General features: G+C 46.5%; 1 protein-coding gene across 1 annotated transcript in view; it reads left to right on the top strand.

Moving 5' to 3' along the window:
- The window catches only part of LOC144514044 (myosin-7B-like), a gene marked incomplete at its 3' end in the record, with an annotated part of 34,759 nt that extends 19,766 nt beyond the window's left edge, over window positions 1-14,993 (top strand). Inside the window, exons 10-17 of the mRNA XM_078245230.1 lie at window positions 6,176-6,279; window positions 9,676-9,814; window positions 11,800-11,918; window positions 12,592-12,741; window positions 13,292-13,462; window positions 13,842-14,021; window positions 14,675-14,807; window positions 14,959-14,993. Of these exons, the coding sequence (XP_078101356.1) occupies window positions 6,176-6,279; window positions 9,676-9,814; window positions 11,800-11,918; window positions 12,592-12,741; window positions 13,292-13,462; window positions 13,842-14,021; window positions 14,675-14,807; window positions 14,959-14,993 (1,031 nt within the window). The remainder of the gene's footprint in view (window positions 1-6,175; window positions 6,280-9,675; window positions 9,815-11,799; window positions 11,919-12,591; window positions 12,742-13,291; window positions 13,463-13,841; window positions 14,022-14,674; window positions 14,808-14,958) is intronic.
- Window positions 14,994-15,000: the final 7 nt, after the last annotated feature.

The following is a 15,000-nucleotide window of genomic DNA, read 5'->3' as shown; positions in this document are numbered from 1 at the left end:
TTGTTGCGCATCTGTGCAAAACAATGTCATGACTGGCAGAGAAATTAAATACTATTCTAGTGCCAGTAGGTGGCAGTATAGAGCAATAATGACCTTGTTGATTTAAGACAATAGAATTACTGCCACAAGGTGGCAGTGACAGGATGCTAAGCAGTAGGGCCGATAGACTGTATATATAACGGAGCAGCAGACCCCGTGGTCTCTGGACGGAGACCAGTGAAGGACATTAGAAGCTCTTTCCCGGTGATGGCTGAGCGTTACTGAGCAGCTCTCCAACTGGAGCCTGAAGACGGGAGATGCGACGTGAGCAACCTGTCTGAAAGTTGGAAGTCTTCTGGTAGCTGTGCCAAGAGAAACTCTCAATCATTCCCAATCTAGCAGAGACGGATGAGCGTAGGTATGTGCAAAGGAGATGAACATGAGACACAGAGGCTCACTATTGATCACTAAAATGATAGTTAACATTAGTCATTACACTCTAAACAGCTGATGGAAGTCCAAACCTGAAGCGAAGTCCAAACCTGAAGCGAAGCTGACCCCCTTGGTAGGGCCGAGATCATCGACGTCAACCTGCAACAGTCACTGATACATTTTAAAAAAGGAAAATGCAGATTTCTGATCTTATTAGGCTACAATGTGTCATTTTTGTAACATTTTTTGGTTGGTGGTGTGCCGCAGGATTTTTTTAATGTAAAAAATGTGCCGTGGCTCAAAAAGGTTGAAAACGGACGTAAACCCCTCTGACGTAGACTGACCCCCAGCTGGGAGGTTTCTGCTCCTCTAGGAGCTACAAGCCTGCAAGAAATCAACCTCGTGTTTAAGAGAAACATGTTTTCTTCACGATCTTGAGAAGTAGCCTGGTCCTACCAGACTCTGGTCCATCTAGCCTGGTCCTACCAGGACTCTGGTCCACTAGCCTGGTCCTACCAGACTCTGGTCCACTACAGCCTGGTCCCGCCCAGACTCTGGTCCACTAGCCTGGTCCTACCAGACTTGGTACATTAGAATGGTCCTACCAGACTCTGGTCCACTAGCCTGGTCCTACCAGACTCTGGTCCATTAGCCTGGTCCTACCAGACTCTGGTCCACTAGCCTGGTCCTACAGACTCTGGTACATTAGTCCTGGTCCTCATCAGACTCTGGTCCATTAGCCTGGTCCTACCAGACTCTGGTCCACTAGCCTGGTCCTACCAGACTCTGGTACATTAGCCTGGTCCTTACCAGACTCTGGTCCACTCAGCCTGGTCCTACCTGCAGACTCCGGTCCACTAGCCTGGTCCTACCAGACTCCTGGTCCACTAGCCTGGTCCTACCAGACTCTGGCACTGAGAGTCCAGAGAGTCTGGCCTTCCATTGACCAGCGGTCACTCTGAAGGCGTACTCTGCTGAAGTCGTAAAACTATTGGATCTGCCCAGAGTCGCTTGGATCTGCCCCAGAGCCGCTCTGGATCTGCTCCAGAGCCGCTTCTGGACTCTAACCAATCGCTAACGTTTGGTCGTGATCGCATGTCATGCGCATGTGCAACAAGAGGGGAGACCGACAACAACTATCGGCTTATATTTAGCATTAGCATCGCTAGCGTTAGCCTTAGCCAACTCCTTCACCACTAACGGAGCGAGCTGGAAAATCCAACTGTTCCTGAACCCCGTGGGGAGGAGGGCCACAACATCACGGCCCCCAACACGACTCAGCAAAGGTCTGTTCTTGCTCGGGCTTCAACTTCTGGATATTCAGCAAGCGTTGCTGCCACAACAGACCTCAACGTCCTCAACGCCATCGCTCTCAGCCACTCCCTCTGTTCACTGATTGGACAAATATTTGACCGGAGAACACCCAAGGAACATTATATAAAAGGCCGGGCTAGGGGGGAAGTACTACACTAACCAGCTAACAGCGACGCCTCAGATTGGGGGAGCTCGCCAGCCACCGCGGAAATGTTTACCACACCTGCGAACAGAGAAAGTCTGATTGATTCTGTTTCTTACCTTTTGCCTTTTTGCTAATTTCAAAATGTATTGTTTATGGTCGCGACTCATCTCGTAGCTGGTTGCCATGGTTCCAGGCTTAAAACTCTTCATATCAGCGTTTAATGAAACGTAAACGGAGATAATGAACGTAAAAATATGGACGATAAAAGATTATATACATAACTATAATCTGTGTGTGTGTGTGTGTGTGTGTGTGTGTGTGTGTGTTTGTGACTGTGTGTGTGTGTGTGTGTGTGTGTGTGTGTGTGTCTGTGTGAGTGTGTGTTTGTAATGTGTGTGTGTGTCTGTGTGTGTGTGTGTGTGTGTGTGTGTGTTTGTGACTGTGTGTGTGTGTGATGTGGATCTGTGTGTGATCTGTGCGTGTCTGTGTGTGTGTGTGTGTGTGTCTGTGTGTTTGTGACTGTGTGCTGTGTGTGCGATGTATGTGTGTGTGTGTGTGTTTGTGTGTTGCGACTGTGTGTGTGTGATGTGTGTGTGTGTGTGTCATCTGTGTTTCATGACTGTGTGTGTGTGTGTGTTTGTGACTGTGTGTGTGTGTGTGTGTGTGTGTGTGTGTGTGTGTGTGTCTGTGTGTGTGTGTGTGTGTGTGTGTGTGTCTGTGTGTGTGTGTGTGTGTGTGTGTCTGTGTGTGTGTGTGTGTGTGTGTGTGTGTGTGTGTGTGTGTGTGTGTGTGTCTGTGTGTGTGTGTGTGTGTGTGTGTGTGTGTGTGTGTGTGTGTGTGTCTGTGTGTGTGTGTGTGTGTGTGTGTGTCTGTGTGTGTGTGCGGTGTGTGTGTGTGTGTCTGTGTGTGTGTGTGTGTGTGTGTGTGTGTGTGTGTGTGTGTCTCTGTGTGTGTGTGTGTGTGTGTGTGTGTGTGTGTGTGTGTGTGTTTGTGTGTGTGTGTGTGTGTGTGTGTGTGTGTGTGTGTGTGTGTGTGTGTGTGTGTCTGTGTGTGTGTGTGTGTGTGTGTGTAAGTGTGTGTGTGTGTCTCTGTGTGTGTGTGTGTGTGTGTGTGTGTGTGTGTGTGTGTGTCTGTGTGTGTGTGTGTGTGTGTGTGTAGCGTGCCATGGACACGCTGGGCTTCACTCCGGAGGAAAAGTACGGCTGCTATAAGATCGTCGGAGCCATCATGCACTTTGGAAACATGAAGTTCAAGAAGAAGCAGAGAGAGGAGCAGGCTGAGGCCGACGGCACAGAAAGTAAGACACAAGTTCACACGTTGGTCGTTTGTTCAAGCAGCACTGCCCTATATTTAGGTTTATAGTGATGGCGCCCTCTAGTGGCCGTGTAGTAGTTCTGACGGGAGCAAAGGGAGGAAGTAAGGTGAGGAAGCATAGGAGCGCCAAATGTCCTGGTAAGGAGGCAGGTTGTGGGAACCAAATCTGGGACCGCTTTCACAACGTTAACGTGTTTAAAAAATGCGACCGTTACCTTCTGTGGCTTTGTAGAAGATGCAGGACGGAAAACGCTCCTGTGGGTCAGGACTAGAGGGGTGGAACAAACCACCGGTATCCTCGCGTGGTTTGGAGGACTGGTTGCACGCATCTTGTCATCTAAACCAATCACAATCGCCCTGGGCGGCGCTGAGCACCAGACGCAGTGAAGGGGGCTCTGCTAAAAAGTCTCAGGAAGGAACTGGTTCTGGAGGAACATTTACACTCCTCTCCAAAGAAAAACTCCTCATCCAATACTAAATGAAGTGAACTGCTGACACAAACACAGTACCGTGAGATATTTAAATGAGCTGATACATGGTTAAACCTCATTATCTCTGCCAGTGTATCTCCTGTGTGTACTTCGTCCACAGCAATCCCACCAATCAGTCCCAAAACCTCCCAGTTAGAGAGGAAATGATCTAACATATTCTTATTAAAACCTCCCAGCTAGAGAGGAAAATGATCTTACATACATTCTTTATTAAAACCTCCCAGTTAGAGAGGAAATGATCTAACATATTTCTTTTATAAAACCTCCCAGTTAGAGAGGAAATGATCTAACATATTCTTTATAAATCTTTACATCATCTTTATCATTCCCTGAAAGAACCAGCAGGTCTGACTTGTTGCACCGCCCACATTTTCTCCAAAACTTGATATTTTTCAGCGTGTAGCTCAAGCTAGGCTACAAGTTTATTGCTGTTTCCCGAAGAGAACGGAGTTCGAGAACCGCAACTCACGGGGTCCTATCCTCCCACCCGGCGCAGAGCACACAGCCCAACGCAAGTGTCTTTGCTAGTTTAAGACCGACGCAGTTGCCGGTTTCCCGTCCAGCGCCGCACGCTCGCTTTAAAGAGAAAATGCACCTGCACTCCACCTGTGGCCCATGCTGGTCTTACAGGGAGGTGTGTTCAGGTGCATTCTGGGCGTGCTGGTGTTACAGGGAGGTGTGTTCAGGTGCACTCTGGGCGTGCTGGTGTTACAGGTGGAGGTGTGTTCAGGTGCATTCTGGGCGTGCTGGTCTTACAGGGAGGTGTGTTCAGGTGCAGGGCCTGGGCAGTGCTGGTCTTACAGGGAGGTGTGTTCAGGTGCATTCTGGGAGTATTGCTATCTTGAGGTCGATCACAGATTCACTGATGCTAAAAATGGAGAATGCGAAATGAAATCACATTTTTAGCTTAGTCTCAGTCTTTTTGTCATTATAGACAGTTTTCAACTTCAACTTCAACTTTTCTTCAAATATTTGACTAGTGTCTATGTATAGTTAAGTAATGATTATTTTATTGTGTATATATTGGGTAGCCTGTTGTACTTGAATAGAGAATCTGCACTGACACTATCTTGCAGTATGATTGCACCTTTCGGCATTTTTTCCCACACCGCTCCTTTAAACATGCTACAACCAAACTGTAAGGGCACATTATTCATATCTTCCTTTGTATTTTTTGTAGTATGCATGTGTGCGTGGATGTCATATGTCATATATCTGTATGCCTATGTGTTTGAATGATGTGTATAAGCTATTGGACACCTTAATTTCCTTCTGGATAAATAATGTATCTCTGTCTATCTAGATCTTCTAGAAGTCCAGAGTTGTGTTCCAGCAGTCAGAAGAGAAGCTACCACATCTATTACCAGATCATGTCCAACTACAAGCCAGAACTACAAGGTAACGCCGCCCGAACGCTCATACCTGCAGACACAGTCATATTAATCAGATATAATAGGAATATTTATAATAGGAACACACTGACTGCACTGTAGGCTTCATAGAACCGTAGAAACACAACATATGTAGCTCAATCATTGGTAAAAAATATTGATTCTAGGGACACAAGCACACACGCACACACACACACAGCACACACACACACACACATGACACACACACACACACTACACACACACAGACACACACACACACACACACACACATACACACACACACACACACAGTACACACACACACACACACACACACATACACACACACACACACACACACACACACACACACACACACACACACACACACACACACACACACACGCAGACAGACACAACACACACACACACACACACACACATACATACACACATATGCAGACACACACACAGACACACACACACACACACACACACACATACATGCACACATACACGCACACATACGCACACACATCGCGACATACACACACACACACACACACACACACACACACACACACACACATACTACATGCAGATACACATACGACACACACACACACACACACACACACACACACACACACATACATACAAACATACACATGCAGACACACACACACTCACACACACACACATACATACACACACACACACACATGCAGACACACACACACACACACACACACACACACACACACACACACACACAGAGACACACACACACACACACACACACACACACACACACACACACTTTCTGGATGAGTAGTTCTGTCTCTGAAATGTGGATCAGTGTTTCCCAAGAAGCCCAACATGACGTCCTCACATGTCTCGTTTTGTCCACAACTCAAAGATCTTCAGTTTCCTGTCCCAGAGGAGAGAAGACACTAGAACATGTTCACATTTAACACGCTGACATCACACACGTTCACCTGTTTGATCTTAAGAAATGACTCAAACTGATTGATAGATTATGTAAATAGTTGGAGATTCATTTAATATTTCATGACTCATCGATTCATCTGTGCAGCTGTACTGAAGTCGTTTGTCTTGTGTTGCAGACATGTTGTTGGTGACCACCAACCCCTACGATTACCACTTCTGCAGTCAGGGGGTGACCAAGGTGGAAGGCATGGACGATGGAGAGGAGCTGAGGCTCACTGATGTAGGAAACACAAGCATTACCCCCGAAACACACACACACACACACACACACAAACTGTTCTGTAATAGAGCTCAACAGTGTGGTTCTGGAAGTTAAAATCCCGTTCATTTTCTCCATAACGCTTCAGCTACATTGAACATGTAACGTATGCAGACCGTTAGCGGAGCAGATGTGCCGCTGGATGTATCTTTTAACCGTCTCCACCTGCAGCGCCGCACGGCGTGGGACTGTGTGAGTTACATTATCAGCCATCAAGTCTAAACCAGTGATTTTCAACCACTTTTTTTTTTTTTTTAAGATTATTTTTTTTGGGGCTTTTCCCTTTATTGACAGTGGATAGACCAGAAAGGGGGAGAGAGATGGGGAATAACACGCAGCAAAGGGCGCTGCGCCGCTGCAGGACTCAACCAACACGGGGCGAACGCTCTTACTGGGTGAGCTAAGAGGCTGCCTCCGGTCCAACAATTTTTTTAATTGAGTTACTGCAAATAATTTGCCATTGTTGCGCATCTGTGCAAACAATGTCATGACTGGCAGAGAAATTAAATACTATTCTGTGTCAGTAGGTGGCAGTATAGAGCAATAATGACCTTGTTGATTTAAGACAATAGAATTACTGCCACAAGGTGGCAGTGACAGGATGTAAGCAGTAGGGCCGATAGACTGTATATATAACGGAGCAGCAGACCCCGTGTCTCTGGACGGAGACCAGTGAAGGACATTAGAAGCTCTTTCCCGGTGATGGCTGAGCGTTACTGAGCAGCCTCCAACTGAGCTTGAAGACGTAGATGTGACGTGAGCAACCTGTCTGAAAGTTGGAAGTCTTCTGGTAGCTGTGCCAAGAGAAATCTCAATCATTCCCAATCTAGCAGAGACGGAGAGCGTAGGTATATGTAAGGAGATAACATAGACACAGGCTCATTATTGATCACTAAAATGATAGTTAACATTAGTCATTACACTTAAACAGCTGATGGAAGTCCAAACTGCCTGAGAGCTTCTCCTGTACTATACGGTAACTCCTCTACTATGAGACAGGAAGTCTCGTGGTTATGACTGATCGTTAGCCTATTGTTATAAAAACGTCTGCTACGGAGCCATAACGTGAGCTACAAGGTAATGGAGCCTTTTATACATTGTCGTGTTTCTTTAGAAATAAACAACGGACAAATAGAGTCTTTAAACGCTTCAGATGTAAAGGTATTCTCTGTCAAAGTGACGTCAAGATGAATGGAAGTCAATGGGATGCTAACGGGATGCTAACGGGATGCTAACGGGATGCTAACGGGATGCTAAGGGGAGGTGATGGCTTGGTAGCATCAGAATGGCTCCATATGAGGTTCGAGCTCTGAAGCGAAGCTGACCCCCTTGGTAGGGCCGAGATCATCGACGTCAGCCTGCAACAGCCATTGATACATTTTAAAAAAGGAAAAATGCAGATTCTGATCTTATTAGGCTACAATGTGTCATTTTGTAACATTTTTGGTTGGTGGTGTGCCGCAGGATTTTTTTAATGTAAAAAATGTGCCGTGGCTCAAAAAAGGTTGAAAAAAACGGACGTAAACCCTCTGACGTAGACTGACCCCGAGCTGGGAGGTTTCTGCTCCTCTAGGAGCTACAAGTCTGTATGAAATCAACCTCGTTTTAAGAGAAACATGTTTTCTTCATGATCTTGGGGAGAAGTAGCCTGGTCCTACCAGACTCTGGTCCATTAGCCTGGTCCTACCAGACTCTGGTCCACTAGCCTGGTCCTACCAGACTCTGGTCCATTAGAATGGTCCTACCAGCCTCTGGTCCACTAGCCTGGTCCTACCAGACTCTGGTACATTGGCCTGGTCCTACCAGACTCTGGTCCACTAGCCTGGTCCTACCAGACTCTGGTCCATTAGCCTGGTCCTACCAGACTCTGGTCCACTAGCCTGGTCCTACCAGACTCTGGTCCATTAGCCTGGTCCTACCAGACTCTGGTCCATTAGCCTGGTCCTACCAGACTCTGGTCCACTAGCCTGGTCCTACCAGACTCTGGTACTCTAGCCTGGTCCTACCAGACTCTGGTACATTAGCCTGGTCCTACCAGACTCTGGTCCACTAGCCTGGTCCTACCAGACTCTGGTCCACTAGCCTGGTCCTACCAGACTCTGGTACACTGAGAGTCCAGAGAGTCTGGCCTCTCTCCATTGACCAGTGTTAACTTCCCTGAAGGCGGTACTCTGTTGAAGTGTAAAACTATTGGATCTGCCCAGAGCCACTCTGGATCTGCCCAGAGCCGCTCTGGATCTGCCCAGAGCCGCTCTGGATCTGCCGTAACCAATCGCTAACGTTTGGTCGTGACGTATGTCATGCGCATGTGCAACAAGAGGGGAGACCGACAACAACTATCGGCTTATATTTAGCATTAGCATCGCTAGCGTTAGCCTTAGCCAACTCCTTCACCACTAACGGAGCGAGCTGGAAAATCAAACTGTTCCTGAACCCCGTGGGGAGGAGGACCTCAACATCACGGCCCCCAACACGACTCAGCAAAGGTTGTTCTTGCTCGGGCTTTAACTTCTGGATATTCAGCAGCGTTGTTGCCACAACAGACCTCAACGTCCTCAACGTCATCGTTCTCAGCCACTCCCTCTGTTCACTGATTGGACAAATATTTGACCGGAGAACACCCAAGAACATTATATAAAAGGCCGGGCTAGGGGGGAAGTACTACACTAACCAGCTAACAGCGACGTCTCAGATTGGGGGAGCTCGCTGTTACCGTGGAAATGTTTACCACACCTGCGAACAGTTAAAGTCTGATTGATTCTGTTTCTTACCTTTTGCCTTTTTGCTAATTTCAAAATGTATTGTTTATGGTCGCGATTCATCTCGTAGCTGGTTGCCATGGTTCCAGGCTTAAAACTCTTCATATCAGCGTTTAATGAAACGTAAACGGAGATAATGAGCGTAAAAATATGGACGATAAAAGATTATATACATAACTATAATCTGTGTGTGTGTGTGTGTGTGTGTGTGTGTGTTGTGACTGTGTGTGTGTGTTGTGTGTGTGTGTGTGTGTGTGTCTGTGTGAGATGTGATGTTTGTGACTGTGTATGTGTGTCTGTGTATGTGTGACTGTGTGTGTGTAGATGTATTGTGATGTGTCTATATGTATGTGTAATGTCATGTGTGTGTATTTGTGACTGTGTGCTATGTGTGTCATGTGTTTGTAATGTGTGTGTGTGTATGTTGTGACTGTGTGTGTATTAATGTGTGTGTGTGTGTATGTGTTTAATGACTGTGTGTGTGTGTGTATGTTTGTGACTGTGTGTGTGTGTGTGTGCTCTGTCTGTCTGTCTGTGTGTCTGTGTGTGTGTGTGTGTGTGTGTTTGTGTGTGTGTGTGTGTGTGTGTGTGTGTGTAGCATGCCATGGACACGCTGGGCTTCACTCCGGAGGAAAAGTACGGCTGCTATAAGATCGTCGGAGCCATCATGCACTTTGGAAACATGAAGTTCAAGAAGAAGCAGAGAGAGGAGCAGGCTGAGGCCGACGGCACAGAAAGTAAGACACAAGTTCACACGTTGGTCGTTTGTTCAAGCAGCAATTCTGCCCTATATTTAGGTTTATAGTGATGGCGCCCTCTAGTGGCCGTAGTAGTTCTGACGGGAGCAAAGGAGGAAGTAAGGTGAGGAAGTATAGGAGCGCCAAATGTCCTGGTAAGGAGGCAGGTTGTGGGAACCAAACTGGGACCGTTTCACAACGTTAACGTGTTTAAAAATGCGACCGTTACCTTCTGTGGTTTAGATATGAGGACGGAAAACGCTCCTGTGGGTCAGATTAGAGGGGTGGAACAAACCACCGGTATCCTCATGGTTTGGAGGACTGGTTGTACGCATCTTGTCATCTAAACCAATCACAATCGTCCTGGGCGGCGCTGAGCACCAGACGCAGTGAAGGGGGCTCTGCTAAAAAGTCTCAGGAAGGAACTGGTTCTGGAGGAACATTTACACCTCTCCAAAGAAAACTCCTCATCCAATATTAAATGAAGTGAACTGTTGACACAACACAGTACCGTGAGATATTTAAATGAGCTGATACATGGTTAAACCTGATTATCTCTTACCAGTGTATCTCTGTGTGTACTTCGTCCACAGCAATCCCACCAATCAGTCCCAAAACCTCCCAGTTAGAGAGGAAATGATCTAACATATTCTTATTAAAACCTCCCAGTTAGAGAGGAAATGATCTAACATATTCTTTATAAAACCTCCCAGTTAGAGAGGAAATGATCTAACATATTCTTTATAAAACCTCCCAGTTAGAGAGGAAATGATCTAACATATTCTTTATAAATCTTTACATCATCTTTATCATTCCCTGAAAGAACCAGCAGGTCTGACTTGTTGCACCGTCCACATTTTCTCCAAAACTTGATATTTTCAGCGTGTAGCTCGCTAGCTACAAGTTTATTGTTGTTTCCCGAAGAGAACGGAGTTCGAGAACCGCAACTCACGGGGTCCTATCCTGCACCCGGCGCAGCACACAGCCCAACGCAAGTGTCTTTGCTAGTTTAAGACCGACGCAGTTGTCAGTTTCCCGTCCAGCGCCCACGTCGTTTAAATAGAAAATGCACCTGCACCCATCTGTGGCCCATGCTGGTCTTACAGGGAGGTGTGTTCAGGTGCATTCTGGGCGTGCTGGTGTTACAGGGAGGTGTGTTCAGGTGCATTCTGGGCGTGCTGGTGTTACAGGGAGGTGTGTTCAGGTGCATTCTGGGCGTGCTGGTCTTACAGGGAGGTGTGTTCAGGTGCATTCTGGGTATGCTGGTCTTACAGGGAGGTGTGTTCAGGTGCATTCTGGGAGTATTGCTATCTTGAGGCAGTGGGAAGTGATGGCACCATTGACCAACAAAAACCTGGTCTAAAGTCAACAACGCAGCATTTCATTGTTATTTTAACAGAGCATTAGTAAAATGCTCCTAGGCTCGTGCACAGCACGTGCACACTATGCTTGTTACACACACACGGACGCACAGCAGCACACACACACACACACACACACACACACACACACACACACACACACAGGGACGCACAGCAGCACACACACGCAGAAGATTACAAATACAAATATTACGGTGCTAATCCTCCATCATAACAGCAATGCTCCAAGGTCCAAACGCGCCTGGCTTTTAAAGGGAATGGGAGATGATCTCTGATTGGTTGATTGCATGTTACGCCCAAAACACACCTCTGATTAATGAAGACACTAAGGTCAACCCTTTAGAACCATGACCCCGGCACACGGACCCTTTTTACTGCCGTCAAACTAGCAGAAGTGGATTAGGACACGCCCTAAACACACCTGCAGCAGGCGCTTCATGCTGTGACCTCAGATCGTTGAAATAGGGCCCCGAGAGAGGAAGGTGATGTCAGGATTTATCCTGGAAATGTACTTCCGTTCATCCAGACTAAGACTACAATCGTGGAACATGCAGTCGGGCATTATTGGCACATGAGATGAGCTGTGTGTTGTGTTATGTTAAGGTGTGGATAAAGCAGCCTACCTGATGGGCATCAGCTCTGCCGACCTGCTGAAGGGCCTGCTGAACCCTCGCGTCAAAGTCGGACACGAGTTCATCGTCAAAGGACAGACTGTGGAACAGGTAACACATCAATCAATTATTGTCTGTTGTGTCTAGGGATGCACGGAATCCAGATGTTTGGGGTTCTGCTGAATCCTGAACCCCCTGGTTGAGGTTCTGCTGAGTCCTCGTGCCGTCCTCAGTCCATGAACACAGTCAACACATTAATGAAGTAAACAGTGACTGTCCTTCCTTTGCCGTACCTGAAGTTGCTGCATTCTGGCTGCTGTCTGTAGATTCCTTCATGCTCAGCTCGTATTCTTCCAGATGTTTCATACCAGATGTTGTAACAGCGGTGATGTTGTGTATTGTTTAGGGTCCTCGCCACCACCAGACTAATCAGCATTGCAGATTGAACATGTAGCTGGACTTGAATGGCCTTCTTTTGACTGAAAGTACTGCCAAACAACACTTTTTCTGCTCACCAGTTCCATTTCCACTTCCTCTCAGCCTGCTGCATTGAAGCTCCACCTACGTAAACACCTTCCTGTAATCAACGGCGCCGTCATCACGTCGACCAGTAGTGTTGACCCGTAGTGCAAGCGTAGGGTTCAGCAGAAACCCAACCTCGTCAAAAAGCCCAATATTCAGCCCAATCTGAAGCCCAATCCTGGATTCGGTGCATCCCTGGTTGTGTCTGTACTGCATCCTGTAACAGTATATACATTAAAATGACCCTGACATGTGTGTGTAGGTCTACTATGCAGTGGCAGCCCTCGCCAAAGCCACCTACGACCGGATGTTTAAGTGGTTGGTGAGTCGTATCAACTCGTCCTTGTACACCGCTCTGCCTCGCCAGTACTTCATCGGAGTCCTCGACATCGCTGGCTTTGAGATCTTTGAGGTAAAGAGGAGAGAATGACAGAGACATCAAACGTAACTGTGTCCATGTTCAGGCACCATTTGCAGTTATTGTCCCCAGTGTTTCCCAAAGGATTTTGTGGGTCTGTGGTGGGTAGACCTCGGACCCTCCGCATACTTCCCCGGAAGAAACTTTTAGTACATTTTAAAGGTAAATACATCAATCAATAATCAAGGAGGATAGATCAATGAAGAACTTTGTGCTCTTGTGAACACATTTGCAAGAGCATCAAAGTAACCATTGAAATCTACTACAACTGAACTTCTAAATGACAAATGCTTTGCTGAAGCAATGGAGCAAATCACATGACATCTTTTATGTTATTAAAGCTATAGTGCGTAGTTTCTGTCGCTCCCATGAGGAATTCTAAGTAATGACAACAAAACTGTCGGCGCGTCCACATGATACAAGTCTTCCGTGACCACGCACCCCCCCCCCCACCGATCCGTGGGGGTTGCTTGGACACATGATTCAATCATTTCTAAAATCTGTGATTCACAACAACAACTATACTGTTTATCTTTCTCTGCAGTTCAATAACTTTGAGCAGCTGTGCATCAACTTCACCAACGAGAAGCTGCAGCAGTATTTCAACCACCACATGTTCATCCAGGAGCAGGAAGAGTACAAGACCGAGGGGATAGAGTGGACCTTCATAGACTTCGGTTTGGACTTACAGGCTTGCATAGACCTCATAGAGAAGGTGTGTTTTGTCCTGATATCTTTCACTGTGTTTGTGAAGTAGTACTAGTAGTAGATAACTGTATTGTCCCTGTGGGGCAGCTGGGTTTGCGGCATAGTCGCAAGGCACTTCATGACAGGACATCAGACATATGATACAAACAAACAGTCCATACATCAGATACCGAAAGACATAACATGAAGAACATACATCACACACTACGATACACTATACACCCCTGGGTCTGACCAGGCCAGCTGGACATCTAGCTTATTCTGACTGATTTAAGCCTTTTATGACTTGTGGTACAAGTACAAGTACAAGCTCATGTATCTTTGACATCATGGAGTTAGAGGTCATTTAAACGGTTAACCAATATGACATTAATGATGTGTTTCAGCCCATGGGTCTTCTGTCCATCTTGGAGGAGGAGTGTATGTTCCCCAAGGCCACGGACAACAGCTTTAAAACCAAACTCTACGACAACCATCTTGGGAAGTCGGCCAACTTCCAGCGGCCGCGGCTAGACAAGAAGCGCAAATATGAGACGCACTTTGAGTTGGTTCACTATGCTGGAGTGGTGAGTGTCAGCTTATATGGTTGTTTTACTGCACTGTTACTGTTTACTGTTGATCATCGCAGAGGTACCTCGCTCAATTTGGCGCCAATTGGAATTGGCCGGTTTTAATTACCACAGGCTGTTCTCGTGTACCATTTGTAAATATAGCTACGAAAATAGGTATGATAATTGGTATGTATTCATCGTTATAAATATAAGATATAAGAGCATCAAGATCCTTGTAGGGAGGAGGTCGAGTGGATGTTTTGGCTCCGAAAACACAGGGCTTTTTCCAGAAAACAATGCCAATGTAAAGTCAATGAGAAGATGACGTAGCATTAGGAGTGACTACGGTAGTGAGTAGTATGAAAGCCCGAAAATCCACCTAGGGAGGTTGGTCGGGGGGTTGGATGGGTCAAACAACACAGAACTTTCACCCAGGAGACCAGGGATCGTGTCCCGCGTGTCACGTTTCCTAAACCCAACCTTAACCATCCCGTTCTTCTTTTACTAAACCCAACCATCCCGTTGTTGTCCCGCATGTCATGGAAACGTAAGCGCATCCACGACCTTTTCCTTAACTTAAGGGGTCGTGTTCATTTCACAGAATTCTGTGAGATCAGATTGAACCAAATCATAATCACAGTTTCTACTGTATTTGTGTCTCACTGTAGGTGCCGTACAACATCGGAGGATGGCTGGATAAGAACAGAGATCCTCTTAATGAGACAGTGGTTGCGTTGTTCCAGAAATCCTCCCACAAACTCATGGCTGGACTGTTTGAGAACTACATCAGCTCGGAGATGGGTAACTATACAAACAATTAAAAAACGTAAAGAGTCACAAACAAACAGATCCTAAACTGGAGCAGATCAGTACACTATAAAAGGAAATGAATATAGGAAAGGAATACAAGTAAGACTAAAGTAAACAAGTATCGTTTGTGCTGTTGTTTCAGCCGGTGATCCGAAGGCTGAAGGAAGGAGAAGGAAAGCTGCCT

The sequence above is a fragment of the Sander vitreus genome, unplaced genomic scaffold (assembly GCF_031162955.1).
Source record: "Sander vitreus isolate 19-12246 unplaced genomic scaffold, sanVit1 ctg420_0, whole genome shotgun sequence".
NCBI classification, from domain to species: Eukaryota; Metazoa; Chordata; class Actinopteri; order Perciformes; family Percidae; genus Sander; species Sander vitreus.
This window is presented reverse-complemented; position numbering and strand designations above follow the sequence as displayed.